The 15,349-nt window shown below is 40.8% G+C and overlaps 1 protein-coding gene across 14 annotated transcripts in view; it reads right to left on the bottom strand.

The window, feature by feature from the left end:
- Nucleotides 1-15,349, bottom strand: part of Yeats2 (YEATS domain containing 2) — a 91,521-nt gene that overhangs the window by 74,838 nt on the left and 1,334 nt on the right. For 9 of the 14 annotated variants that reach the window (XR_384538.4, XR_001781807.2, XR_001781806.2 and 6 more), the window contains exons 2-5: nt 7,176-7,294; nt 4,730-4,827; nt 3,507-3,599; nt 604-849 (exon numbers count right to left, since the gene is read on the bottom strand). Coding sequence is in view for 9 of the 14 variants with exons in the window: in XM_006521904.3 (XP_006521967.1) it covers nt 604-849; nt 3,507-3,599; nt 4,730-4,827; nt 7,176-7,275 (537 nt within the window). In the remaining 5 variants the exon portion in view is untranslated. The remainder of the gene's footprint in view (nt 1-603; nt 850-3,506; nt 3,600-4,729; nt 4,828-7,175; nt 7,295-15,349) is intronic. The other 5 variants (XR_384540.4, XM_006521903.4, XM_030249017.1 and 2 more) reach the window with 3 other exon arrangements.

Raw genomic sequence — 15,349 nt, 5'->3', positions numbered from 1 at the left:
AAAGAATTGTGTATTTTGTTTTTTGTATGTCAAATTACAGGAGTTACTACTTAGACCTTCAGCAAGATCATGGAACTCCAGTCCTTAAGGGTTCTTTCCCATCTGCATGAATGACATCCAAGAGCTATGCTGCACTCTGGAGTGCTATGCTCTAAGTGAGAATGTCAAATACACAACACACACACACACACACACACATACACACCCCAGAATGGCAGCACTCTAACTGGTAGTTGTGATAACCACTAATACTCAGTGTTGCTGGGTATGATGGTTCACACCTGCAACCCAGCATTCAGGGGGCCAAGGAAGGAAGACTCTGCTAATTTGAGACCAGCCTGGCTATAGTGCAAGATGCCCCCCTCTCCGGCACTCTCCCCCGCTCCCCCCCCCCCCCAAAAAAAAGGATACAGCTTCAGTTTCTTAGTTAGGCCTACACAATAGTTCAATCCTGTAACATCACCACTTGGGAACTGTGGCAAGAGAATCTCAAGTTTTAGGCTAGCCTGTTGAGCCCCAGACTGAGGCCCTATCCCTTGTAAAAGTCAAACTACTTATGTCTTCCCACATTTCACAGACAGCAGGCCCACCCCGGAGCTGTACCCTTCCTGCCTTTCGGCTCGGTCGCTGTTCCCCGGTGCTTGGGGGTCTTTCCTCCACATCCACGTTGCTGTTATTGTCTTTGTCAGACAGGAAGTCATTGTGCTGAGATAAAGAGTCACTTTCAGAGTGATTGGCAGATGGTGTTTCTGATCTCTGATTGGTAGGAGATGATGACCTAGAAGGTGATTCCAAAAATTTCTTGATAGCAGGGTGATTAAAAGCCATCGGATCAAATGTCTTTAATCCCTAGAAAAATGAAAGAAGCAAACCTGATCAAACCCACTAAAACTGGCGAAATCCTAATTCCTGAAAACTCCTACCTATGTTAAGATCATGTTAACAAACTTTCAAAACCTTCTCCACATCCTGTATTGAGAGATGGCTCGGCTAGGCTATCAACCAAAAATAAAAGAAAGACAAAGAAAACACAAAATCTCTCTACATCCGTAAATTCTTATACCTAGCCTTGTATCAACGAAACAAAAACTAGAGGGACAAGTGATTGTGCAAAAGTTCTAACTCTCAGGTCAAAGATGAGCCAGGTGTGGCAGGGGCACATACCTGTGAATGCACTAAGGAAACTGAGGCTGACTGCCCAGCATGCATGAACTCAGTACCACACATAAGCAGCTTGGCAGAATATGCCTGTAATCCTAGCATCCAGGAGGCAGGAGCAGGAAGGCCACAAGCCCAAGGTAAGTGTCACTATCCCCAGCAAGATTTGATTTTAAAAGGACACAGAACTAGGCATTGTGACTCATAATGACAATCCCAAGATCTTTGGAGTCTAAGTAATTAAGTAAATTAATCTTCAGTTCCAGGTCAGCCTGGATTACATAGTTTCAAAACAAACAATGAAAGTACACAGTATAAAAAAAAGAAACCCACACTGGAGTTAAAAACAACAGAAGTAGAAGCTTTAAAATCAGCAATGTGGAACATTCCTTCAGGCTTGTTCAGGGGCCTAAGTTCAGTTGTTTTTAAAGAGGTGTCATTGAATTCATGTCACAAGCTCACAACTTCAACCCTAAGTGAATGGGTCAGAAGGATGCCTCTGACCCTACTGCCCACTGGCACTTGCACGTATGTGTACATACCCAGACACAAACAAACGATTTAAAAAATAAAACAATAAAAACACACACAAAGAAACAAACAAACAAAAAAACCACCTGTATCACTGGCAGGGAATGGTGGTACTATCTGTAATCCCAGTACTTAGGAGGCAGGCAGAGGCAGAAGGATTGCAGATGCTAGGACAGCAGGAGTCACACTGCAAGATTTCATCCCAACATGGATGCACGCACGCACACACACACAGACACACACACACAGACACACACACACACACACACACAGAGAGAGAGAGAGAGAGAGAGAGAGAGAGAGAGAGAGAGAGATCGAGTGATAGTGATTAATCAAACAAAAGCCATGGTCTGGGTGAAGGTACTAATGTTTTAAAATAGCATATACAGCTGATTAATTCAGTTGACAGCCCATTTTAGTACTGGGTGTTCTCCAAACTAAACAAAAATAATTAAATGGCTATATAAAACAAAGCTTAGATTTCTTGAATTTTTTTTTTTAATTTTTAAAGATGTATTTTATCTGTATAAGTGTTTTACTTGCATGCACAAATGTGCAACATGCGAATATCTGATACCTACAGAAGACAGAAGAGGGTGTTGGATCCCCTGAAAGTAAAGTTAGAGTTGCAATCCTCCATGTAGACACTGGGAACTGAACTCAAGTAAACCCAATGACTGAGCCATATCTCCAGCCCCTAGTAAATCTTAATCAGAACACCAGGAGCTAAAATCAGTTTATTTCTAGGCATCCTAACGAAATGTACTCCAGTGATAAGTCAACACAACACCAGCTTTTCAAGGTGAGTACCTGCTTACAGTCTCCTTTACATCACGCAAACTCAGCTCATGATATCCACTGTGCTGAGCCAACACTGAGCTATTCCATCAACGATGCCAGAAGGGTGGAAGTACAAATTCTACAAAGTCATGTCCACCCAGAATCTGTGGCTTTATTCAGAACAAGCCTAAGGGGTTGTTGGTGTTACTGAATTGTACATTATATACCTATCGTATGGGAGAGCCTCGGGACAAGGACAGGCACAAGCAAACACAGAGAGAATAGGAGGAGAAAAAGAGGGGTCTTTGTAGAATGTAGTCAATTTAAAATGAAGTCATACTAGACTGAGGTCAGCCCTCAACCAGGACTAATATTCTTAAAGGAACCTTACATACAAAGAAATCCTGGGAAGACACCCACAGGATGGATAATGCCTTATTGACTTTTTGTTTGTTTTGTTTTATCTTACTGATTATTTGCTTATATTTTATAGTCTCTGGTTTTGTGTTTTTACAGGCATTGTGTATGTGTGTCTTTCACTGGCACTCTGGGTTAATACACGGTTGCCAGGAAAAAGAGAAAAAGGAGTAAAAACGTTTTACAGTGAGCGCTGAAATGTTATGATATCTAAAAACCTAATTTTAAATGCTTTAGAGGAAAGAAAACAACAGAATTTTAAACAGATGAATCTACATAGTATGCAAAACATGTTTGTCTTTTTCTTATACTTAAAACTACCATTAAGAAGTAGCATTTAAAAGCACAAGGCATGCTCAGTAAGGCAAAGCAAAAGAGGAAGAACTAGGAGGAGTTGCAGTAAGGTCTCCCTGCTAGTATTACACTAGCAATCAGTACAGAAAGGACAACACCATGTTAAACACATTGCCTGACGATCTATGTTCTTCAGAAAGGTGGCCAGGCTTATCAAATGCTAAAGGCAATATAAGAAATGTCTGAATGGCAGGGAATCCACACAGCCCTGACTTCCCCTCAGACAAGGAAAACGGTGGCTGAAAACAGACTATAGGAGCACTAACCTCAGAAACCTTCAGGAGACCAGCGGAGGCATAATAGTTTGCTACAATGCAGGCCCGGAGCTTATCCATCATCCTCCTGGCTTCAATCAGTCGCTAAAACAAGTGAGAGTTTAAATGTTGTTTAATAGGCAAATAACAACAATGACTTAAAATCCACAGAATAAACACATACAACAAAAGCAAGAACTCAGCTTCTTGAATTGCTTCAACAAATAAATCCTTCTCACCTAATTAAACTGGCAAAGATACAAGCTGGAGATGTACTTCATGTGTATAAACAAAGCCCTGGAGTCTACGCTTTTACCCCAGAGCAGACTGGGGATAGAGGCAAGAGTGTGTGCTTCCCTGATCAGTAAAGTCTTAAAAATTTCAAATATGCCAGGCCTTGTGATGCAAGCCTTTGATCCCAGCTCGAGACCAGCCATATCTATAGACTGAGTTCCAGGACAGCCAGGACTGCACAGAGAAACCTTGTCTCAAAAGAACAATACCAGGGGCTAGAGAGATGGCTTGGAGGTTAAGAATGCTGGCTGCTCTTCCAGAGGTCCTGAGTTCAATTCCTAGCAACCACATGGTGGCTCACAACCATCTCTAATGTGATCTGGTGCCCTCTTCTTGCCTATATATAGGCAGAAGAACACTATACATAATAAATAAATCTAAAAAACAACAACAAAAAACCTACAAATAAAACAAAAAAAAAAACAAAATATAGCATGTGAGCATATTTATTAATTAAGTAATAACTATAGTATACTGAGAACAATACCAAAAAGGATTATTTATATCTGGGGATGGAAGTTCAAGTAGAACTTTTTATCTTTTCTCCAACTTTATTTATTTTGGGTTTTTTGAGACAAAGATTCATGTGCTCCAGGCAGGTTTCAAATATACTAAGTAGCTGAGGATGACCTTAAATGTCTGGTTCTCTTGTCTCTACTCCCAAGTCCTGGGATTATAGATGTGCCCATCCCTTAGCAGGATAATTTTTTGATTTTGTTTTGAGACAGTCTCATTCTGTAGCCTTGGCTGAAACTCACTGTAAAGACCAAGATATCTTGGAACCCATAGAGTTCCATCTGTCTGGGCCTCTGGAATGCTGAGATTAAAGGTGTATGCCACCATGCCCAACATCGGAATTTTTTTTTTTTTTAAATAAACCTCAACAAATAATATATTTTCCCTCCCATAAATTTAGTGTTCTCAATTTATCATTATTATACCTGGTCAATGACATCAATCTCATGTTCCTTATTCTTCATCTCAAGAGCAAACTGCTCCTTAATAATAGTCTCAATTTTCTGCACAGCTGCATCTCGAGCTACAGAAAGAACAAAAAACATACCAAATTAATCAGTACCTACTGATTTAAAATCAGCAGCCAAAGAAACCAGTCCCCACTCTCACCCCCCAAAAAACAAAAACTGCTTTGAGTTCATCACACAATAGCCTAAACAAGTACATAGAAATAAAACTATATAATCTGTTCTTAAATGGTTCAGAAAGAAAAATATGTCTTTTTCATCTGCATGAAACTGTAAGATAGGGAAGAAAAAAGTAAGCTAATAACAAAATACCGTGTGATAGACAGACAGAAAGGTCATAAATATAGTTAATAAAAATATCTTTTATTTGTGTATGTATATTCGTGCACATGAATATGCAGGTATCTGTGGAAGCCAGAAGAAGGTGTCAGATAACCTGGAGCTGGACTTGCTGGAGGCTGTGAGTAGCCCAGTAAGTGCTGGGGACAGAACAGCAAAGGTTCTTAACTGCTGACTCCGAGCCATCTGTCCAGCCTCAAATATGTATCATTTTATGTTAGTTTAAAAAAACAAAGATAAACCATGATTCAAAATGTTAATGTAATCAGTAATTTATTTTCAACAGATTACATAATAGTGAAATACAAATGAACCTTAAATCCCCACTAGCAGCTACAAGCAGGGTTAGTAGTACTAGATCAGTATTTTCTAAATTTCCATCGTTCACAGATGACCTTCAAGATTGTAATCACATCTGGCACGTTCCCAAACGTTCATGTACTAAAACCTTGGTTCCAGCTGACAATGCTATTGCGAGCAAGGTCTTAGTGAGTCTAGGTGTGTGACCTAGTACCTAGTTGGAAGAAGCCCGTGCCTTTGAAAGATTATATCCCCCCACACAGCTGTTTTTCAATACAGATTTTTCTGTGTAGCTCCAGCTGTCCTGGAACTTGCTCTGCAGACCAGGATGGCCTCGAATTCAGAGACCCACTGCCTCTGAGACTAAAGGTGCTCAAACCATCACCTGGCTGAAGGATACATCTTATCCTAAGCCGTTGTGGCTCACTCTTTCTCCTTCAGCTTCTGGACTCTTGTACCGAGAACAGCCCCACTACTACAAGAATGATTTCCTCATATCCTCCCTCACCTCAGGCCTAGGAGCAATGGAACCAGCCAAACTCTAAAAGCATGAGTCAAGAGAAATCTCTCCTCCTTTGACATTTACTAGCTAACACCCAAGTGAAACATTTAATGAGGACAACTAACACTTGAAAGTAATGTTATCCTATTTAAGCAACAGTATCCATGAAACAACTTGGTCATTTTTATTTCTATATACATAAAAATAATATGAAGCTATATTAAAAACCTTTATTACATACAATCACCTCACATGGTTATTCCATATTACAGAGACATCAAAAAACTTTGATTTTATATTATTATTTTTAAAGATTTATTTCAGTTTTAATTATATGTTTATGTGTGTGAGTGCAGATGCCCATGGAGACCAAAGAAGGCATCTACTTCCCTGGAGCCAGAGTTACAGGTTACTGTGACCTACCTGACATGGATGCTGGGAACCAAACTTGGATCCTCTGCAAGAGCACTGAACTTGGGAGCTAGAGTGAGGGCTCAGCTGTCAGGAGCACTGGCTACTCTTGCAGAGGAAACAGGTTTGACTCCTAACACTCACATTGGAACTAATAATCTCTTGCAACTCCAGTTTCAGAGGCTCCAACACCTGGGCTCTTTTGGGCTACACAAGAAATGCATGTGCATGGTGCATAAACACTTATATACATAAAATTACCAAGAAAAAAAAAAGGCTAGTTGGTAGCAGCACAGGCCTTTAATCCCAGTTCCCAGGAGTTCAAGGCCAGCATGGTCTACAGGGTGGGTTCCAGGGCAGCCAAGGCTACACAGAGAAACCCCGTCTCAAAACAAAACACTGAACACAATGGCAGATACCTTTAATCTGATACCCAGGAGGCAGAGGCAGGTGGGACGATGTAAGTTCAGGCCAGCCTGATCTAGAGTTAGTTCTAGAACAGTCAGAACTACATAACAGAGACCTTCTCTCAAAACCAAAAAGGGGGGAAAATCTTTAAGAAATAAAAAGACTGGAATGCACTTTTGACCACTGAGCCATCTCTCCAGTTGCCAACATTCTGATTTTAGCTATATTGCAACAATAGCTAAGATTTACAGCTTACTTTAATCATGTTCCTGCCAGATCCCCTCCCTTGTATGTGACACATGGTGAACTGCACAGAGCACTAGGCTAACCCTTCAAATATCCTTCAGCTTATATATGATTGTAGATATTCATGTAGATTTTATAAACCCTTATGCACAGGCAAATGTCAGCAAAGTTAAGTCTCAAAAGCAACTCGACGGCTACCTGAACTCTCAATCGCTTTATGCCGCTTATTTGGAAGGGCCACAGATACATCCTCATAATCAGGGTCAGTTTCTTTGATTGTTCGCTTGATTCCAGACATGGTGAAATTCAATTCTTCACTGTGAAGCAATAACAAACACATTAATAGTACTATTATGAAATACTAGCATGTATAAATGTTTATGTATACACACAAAGGTAATAAACAAACACTACAAAATATTGGTACTTATTCTGTGTAAGTCTGTGCATATATAGGCTGAATATGACTGGTCTGAAAAGATCCAGAAATCTTTCAACCTTGGGAGAGTTTAGATTTTCTCGTTAGGGATGCCTAACTCTCAGTGTTGTGTGTACTTAGCCAACAACATTAAGTCAAAAGCATTATCAGCATGGCTATTGTTAAAAACTCTGAATTTCCCTTCCAGGGGAAAATTCCTTAACAATGTTGTACACTGCTCTGCTGCTTCTCACATTTCCTCCTATTTTTAATTTTTAATTTTTTTTTTTTTTTGAGACAGGGTTAATCATCCCTGGCTGCCTTGAAGCTCAAAGAAGACCAGAGTGACCTTGAACTCAGGGATGTTTTAAATGCATACATGATCATGCCTGGCCCTGCTCATACTTTTCAAAAGAACTCTAGCTTTCACAAAAGGATATGAGAATAAACCAGAGTTTGATGAAAGTAATGTTAAGCTTTCAGTGCTGTGTAATTCACAAAGTTTTTAAGCACATCTCAAAGCATGACTAGTATAGCTCAGGGCTCATTCTAATATGCAAACTCCAGTTCCATTACTTCTTCAGTGCTTGCTATAGTGGGTACTCAATAAAACTATCCCTGATCTTCTAGTATTACTTATAACAAATGTAACTGTGTACTTAATGGCTAAACTAATGACTAACTTTGCAATATGGTAAATTAGCCAGACTTACATATAAAACAATCCCATGAATCCTCTAATTTCACAATGTCTCATACATTAGCCACTAACCACATGTGGCTACTTAAACTAAATTGATTAAAATTAAATAAAGTGGGTCTGGATTGGTCAGCAGCTAAGAGCACTGGTTGCTCTTCCAGGGAATCTGAGTTGGAGTCCCAGCACACACATGGTGACACAAAACCTTCAGTTCCAGGGGCTCTGACTCCCTCTTCTGACCTCCATAGGCACCAGGCATGCATGTGGTTCAGACACATGCAGGCAAACCATCTAGACACATAATATAAAATTAAATACATAAATAAAGTAATTAAATTAAGTATAAAATTCAGTTCCTTTTTTTTTTTTTTTTTTTTTTTGCCATAGTCAACTCTTGACAGCGAATTCCCAGTGTTCAATAGCCAGCAGTAAGCAGTTACTGTTACGGTGTATTTATATATAATAAATAAATAAATCTTTAAAAAAAAAAAAGAACCTCAGCTCTTTGTTAAAAGAGCAAAACAACACAGAAAGCCTGCCATGGTGCCTCTAATTACAACACTTGGGAGTAGAGGAATTTAATGTCAGCCTCAGCAACATATCAAGTTCGAGGCCAACCTAAGTTGTAGGAGACCTGTCTTAAATACCAAGAGGGACTGAAGAGGTGGCTGAGAATCCTGCCTGCTCTTCCAAGGACCTGAGTCTGACTCCCAGCACCCACATGATGATGTGCAACTGTATGCAGCTCCAGGTCCCGAAGATCGAAGGCACCCAAAGAGCACAGAGCCATCATGTAGGCAAAACATTCATACACAGAAAATAACAATAATAACAATAAAATTAAACAGATAGCCAAGAGATCACTCAAGAGAACTGAATTAGTTTATCCCAGAGACAGTCACCTGATTCAGGTGACAGTAAGTCACTATACAGATACATAAAGCCTGGATGGTAACACTTAATTTCAAAATACTCCAAAAAGCATGCAGCATTTATAAGTACCCTATGTAAAGCCATGTAAAGTTGTTTCATAACCTTAAGTCACCTGCTGTAATTTATAACATAAGTATTTTTGGAAGGTCTGGAATCTAACTACTATTATTTTAAAGTTAGGAAAAAGTGGTGTGAGGTGGTAGGGTGCTCAGTAGGAGGGCGCTTGCCCAGCATGCATGAAGCTCTGGGTTCAATCTCCAGTACTACATTCAAACAAAGCAGGAGGTGGCAGACACCTGTGATCGCAGGCTGGAGGAAAGGTCATCCTGGGTTACACAGCGAGTTCAAAGTCAGCCTGAACTCCATGAGAACCTCACAAAGGAAGTCACACAGAAGCTGTTTCTTCTTTTGTTTGTGATTAATTTTGAGAGTATCTTGGTAATGGAAAAAACCAAAACGAGCAAAAATAAACAAACAAAAAAATCTATATGGCCAATTTATTTTCACTAGGTATAAATGTGTGTGTATGTGACAAGAGTTTCCTGGAAATGGAGCTGGACAGGTAAGGGCTGGAAATTGAACCCTAGTCCTCTGGAAGAACAGCCAATACTTTTAACTGTTAAGCCACCTCTCCAGCTCCTAGTTTCTTACAAGAAAGACCAAACAATAACACCCAAAAGATCCTCTACCTGCAGGGATCAATACATCCCAGCAGACCTTCATATCCGCTCCTGAGCCACACCATTTCCCCAGAGGTGGCCAAACTCTGGAGAGTGTGCCAAAAGTCTTAGGGCATTATCTGTAAATGTGAGACCAGGAGGAGTGTCATCTTCACCTATCTATGGAATCCATAGTGTGAGTGTCCTGTCCATCACAAATAATCACAAGAATAATCCTGCCCAGAAAGATGTAGTAAGAGGGAAGGAAGGTTCATGGAAAACCAACTAGTGTTATTTTATTCTCACTCAAAGGAACGCAAAACTGAGGACAAGAAGGGAGAAGTGAACGGTCTGAGTGAGGACAGGTAAGGAAGAAACCATCAACATACTGATGTATGCAAGGTCATTTATTACATTAAGAACTTGCAACGAAGCTTCCTCTGTCATTTCAAACGATATTTAAGTTTTAGCTAAACATACTAAGGAAGAGGTGGCAACCATCCTGAGAGGTTTAGAATAATTCAGGTCTGTTTCTGCCTAGGAAAACCATGTCAGCAAAGGTTAGGCACATTTGCAGAGGCATATTCCCTTACACGGGACTGTAACTGTATGATATTATATTTTGGATTTATGGAAAGGAAACACTGGGTTTTTTGCTTTGGTTTGTTTTTGAGCAAGGTCTCAATATGTAGCCCTGGGTGGCTTAGAACTCTTAAATCTGCCTGCCTGGGCCTTCTACGTGCTGGGATTAAAGGCACAGACTCAGGCACAGACAGGAATCAGCTCCATTTGGAAACAAAATGTTTACTAATCCTAAACTTTGAATCAGTTAAAACTGGAAAAAATACTGAGACAGTGATATAAATCTTCTATCCTCAGTTTTGCCTGTTAGGATGGATTTATTGAGGCAAAATCAAATACAATTAAATGAAATGCTAGGACTAAAATAAAATCCTCAGTCATCCATACCTCTAATTTAATTTCTTCCCACCACACCTCCTGAGTCAAACCTAGGGCCCACACGGCAAGCAAAGTGTGTTACAACACAGCTCTTGCCTCCAACTTACAATTTTGTTTTGTTTTGTTTAGGAGACAGGGTTTCTCTGTATAGCCCTGGAACTCACTTTGTAGTCCAAGCTGGCCTTGAACTCAGAAATTCGCCTGCCTCTGCCTTTGCCTCCCAAGTGCTGGGACTAAAGGCGTGCACCACCATCGCCTGGCTCAAAACTTACAATTTTTATCTTACCAAATAGTATGGTCATAGAGAGCAAAAAATAATTCTTTTCATAAAGAATACAAGGATTATCATGCCTATTCAAATAACAGAAACAGTGAGTTTTGACAGTCATTTAGTGGTCTATACGTTTAAAATATAAAAGGGCATAGTAGTGTATCCATGTAAGCCTAGGCGCAAGGGCAGAGGGAGAATTGCTGTAAGCTACAGGGTTTCTCTTTAGAGACCTGGGTGTTTTGGAATTCACTTTGTAGATAGTTTTCATTTCAGGAAAGATCTAGAACCCTAGGACCCATACAAGAACCCTGCCATCTCACAGAAGATGCAACCAATTTTGAGAACAAGTAGTGAAACCTGATACATTATGGCTCTTTGGAAGATCTGTCACAGACTACCTCAAGTATCCTGTCAGCAATTTTATATTCCTTAGGCATGTGAATCCTGGTGGTGGGGTGGGGCAGGACGGGCACAATCAGGGCCATCCTAAGATCCAGGCCATGATTGCCTGCTTAGCTCTCCCGTCCACATTGCTCAGGTCAAACTTCCCACCCTGTGGACAAGACAACCAGTGCTCCTGTGGTAAATACCAGAACAAAAAAGCTATGACCCATTTTTCAGAAATCCACACAGAATGGAAAACTGGCAAACCTAATCAAAACCAACCCAAGCAACAAGGTTGAATGTCAGTATTTATGACGAGAGAGGAAGCAGAACAAGGCACAAACTGAAGGATTCTATTTCCTAAATCCCTCAACTGATAAATGCACAATCAGAAAGACAATTACTTCCTCCTCTCCCACCTCCTTCTTCTTTCTTGTTTGGTTTTTGTTTGTTTGTTTGTTTTTGTTGTTTTGAGACAGGGTTTCTCTGTGCAAGCCTGGCTATCCTGGAACCCACTCAGTAGACAAGGCTGGCCAGAGAAACTTGAATGTAGCTGATGGCGCTGCTGGTGGTGATTGACTTGAAAGAGAATAACGGTACTTTCAAGTGACCATATCTTATATATTAGTAAGAGTGTAAGTTACATGAAAATTTATCCATTTGTACACTTGAGAGCTGGTGTTTCACTGTATGCAAATTATACCTGTTCAGAAAAGCATTATGGGCCAGGGTTGGTGTCCCTAGTCTTTAATCCCACCACTCAGGAGGCAGAGACAAGCAGATCTGAGTTCAAAACCAGCCTGATCTACAAAGAAAGTTCCAGGCTAGCCAAGACTTTTACACAGAGAAACCCTGTCTTCAAAACAACAACAGCAATTACAACAACAGCAAAAAAGGGGGAGAGAGAGAAAGAAAAGCATTACTAAATTATTTTCTAATGATGTCACACATGTTGTGGTATGATCTGCAAACTTCCACTCCCAGGCCCCGCCCCTTTCTATCCTTGATCTGATATAGGTATGATGTCCCTCTCTCTGTCTGTCAAATATTCTTGAGTGTTCTGGTCTTCAGTGTTTCTGGTTCCTTCTGCCTGAGATGTTCATCCCCCAGGGTTAGCTTCATCAGATCCACACTCAAACACCCACTTTATCTGAAAAGGTCTTCCTTAACTACCCCATCCAATATATCTCTCCCCACAGTCTTCCTCCAAAGGGTCTGAAAACATTCAATAGACTTCAAAACCACCCAACTAAAACTATTAGCCAAAGTAGAAAGTTCCCAAGGAAACATCTACTAGCATTCACAGTTCCCTCTGTAGCACAACCACATCTTGCATGCTGAAGAACACGGAGGTACAAGCCTTAATCCTAGACCTTCTGAGACAGAGGCAGGCGGAGCTCTATGAGATTGAGGCTAGCCTGGTGTACACAGTGTACACGTCTCAGGATAGCAAAGGATATACAGTGGGGCCCTCTCTCTCAAAACAAAACCTGCAGATAGAGGCCAACCCCACCATTACCACCATGAGATGTCCTCCCTCGCCCACCCCCACCTCCCAAGTGCTGAGATTACAGGTGTGACCCACCTCACCCAACTACCCTTGGTATACTTTCACCACAGGAAACTAACAGTTTCCTTCCTGTTGGCTCTTCTTATCAGGATGCACAGCCCTTGCCTAGTGAAACCAATTCTATCTGTGTAATCACAGCACACATGCCTGAACGCCAGTTGCCTTTGAGTGGATTCCGATTTTACCTTGACCCTACTGTTGTACTAGCCTACAGGTATACAAAAGTGTATACCCACATGCATATACTCACACACACACAATATCTTTTAAAAATGCATGGTTGAATGAGAATACTCAGTCCAAGTATTTCTAACACTCAATCCAAGTATTTCTAAGAATATACTCAGAGGGAATGAAATATTCCCAAATGAGGGTAAGGTGCATCCTAGATAGGCTGTGCTCACAGATCTGCAATGTAAGGCTTAGTTCTTTACAGGTGCATATAACAATTAGGCATTGGAGCTTTAAATATGGTCTACAACTGCTGTACCACAGAGATATATCCCCATTTCTCCCTATACAACTTCTTACTATAGTTTGAGATATGGTTTGCTCAGTTGCTCAGGATGACCTTGAATTTACTTTGAGCTAGTGATTGCTAAAAAAAAAAAAAAAAAAAAAGCAAGCTTATCTAAATTATGATGCTTTTAAGTCTATTTTTAAAAAAGCTGTGTTTTGCCTGCGTGTAAGTAAGTATACTGCATGTGTCCTCATACTACAGAGGCCAAGAGAAGAAACTGGATCCCCTGAACCTGGAGTTGATGGTTGGTTGTGAGCCACCATGTGGGTGCTGGGAACTGAATCCAGGTCCCCTGCAAGAACAGCAAGTGTTCTAAGCCATCTCTCCAGACTTAAAAAAGACTTATTTTCATTTCTGTGTATACGTGTGTTTTGTGTGTGTGCACGTGTATACAGGTGCCCTGAAAGGTCAGAAAAGAGCATAGGAGCTCTTGGAGCTGGAGTTACAGACAGTTGTGAGCACCCTAACATGGGAGTTGGCAACTAGTCTTGGAACTTCAGCAGTTTTAAGAGTATCTTTCCAGCTCTGAGATTCTCTGTTTTAAGCCTGTAAGTAGCTGGGGTTACAGATCTATCACTAGGTCTGGCTCTTCTTATAGTCTACACTAAAAAAGGACTTTAGCTGGGCACTGTGACATACCTGTCACATATGCAGAACCACCAGGCGTTTACCCCTCTGCCCTTGACCATGTGAACTTAAGCTTCTGTTTCAAATAACTAAACTAACCAACCAACCAAAACCAGTACACAGCAAACTATAACATGCCAAATAATACACAGCAGACAGCACTTACAACAGTAGGACATTTTACAGAGAAAGTCTTTTCTGCTATCCTCACATTACGTGTAATAGCTAAAGAATATTTAACAATAAATGAGAAAGCGAAAAAATAAAAGGTCTGGAGAAGTAGTGCAGTGTTGAACTGCCTAGCACACAAAAGGCTCTGGTTCCATCTCTAAGCACTGAAAACAAGCTCCTCACAACAGAACCGGAAAGGTGCAGAGATAGAGGGCCTAGTGGTTAAGAGTACTGACTGCTCTTTCACGAGACCTATCCACGTTCCACTCCCAGCACTTGTGATGGTGCAAGGGTCCGTAACTCCAGTTACAATTATTATACCTTCTGGCCTCTGTAGGCGCTACGTGCAAGTGGTGCAGAGACATATATACAGGCAAACCTCATACGCTTAAAATCAATGTTTTTAAGCTGTGGAGGAAAATATTAAACATATGTCAGTAACCAAGCAATGACAGAGCTAGGGATACACTTCAGGGGTAAAGTATGTGTCTGCAGACATTCCTGGGTAAACAGCATGCAGACAGAGATCAGAGAACAACGTATGGGAATCGGTTATTTCTTTCTGCCGTGTGGATCCTGGGAATGGAACTAAGGCCATTTCACCAGTGCAAAAGGAGCAACTCCTACTCTAGTAGCTTATAAGCCGTCCTGGTTTCCAAAGAGAAAATACATATTCTGTTTCTCCTCGGTCCTTTGCTTAGTCTTTTAATCCTGACTTTTATACTGTCACATGTGCTTTCTCAACATACTGACCGTATAACAAATATGTCACTCAGATTTAACTCATGTAAAACAGATTGAGGCCGGGTGGTGGTGGTGCATGCTTGCCCCATCTCAATAAATGGTACAGTTATCTATCTATGTGGTTGCTCAAAACAAGAATTAAAAAGGGAATGCAGGGCATGTGGACAAAAATCTATATACTCTCAGCACGCCAGAGGTTGGGACAGAAGAATCCAAAGTTCAAAGCCATCTTTGGCTATATATGGAGTTTGAAGTCACTCTGAGCAACATAAAACCTTGTTTCAAACCCAAAACACACGCACATCAAAGCAACCCTCAGCATTCGGTGCCTGCAACTCCAACTCTTAAAAGTTGAGAAGGTTCAAGAGTTCAAGGCCAACCTGGGCTACAAGCTATCTCTCCCTTTCCCTTCCAA

This window comes from Mus musculus, chromosome 16, assembly GCF_000001635.26.
Source record: "Mus musculus strain C57BL/6J chromosome 16, GRCm38.p6 C57BL/6J".
Taxonomy (NCBI): Eukaryota; Metazoa; Chordata; class Mammalia; order Rodentia; family Muridae; genus Mus; species Mus musculus.
Note: the sequence above shows the minus strand (reverse complement) of the source record. Positions and strands in the feature narration are given on the sequence as shown.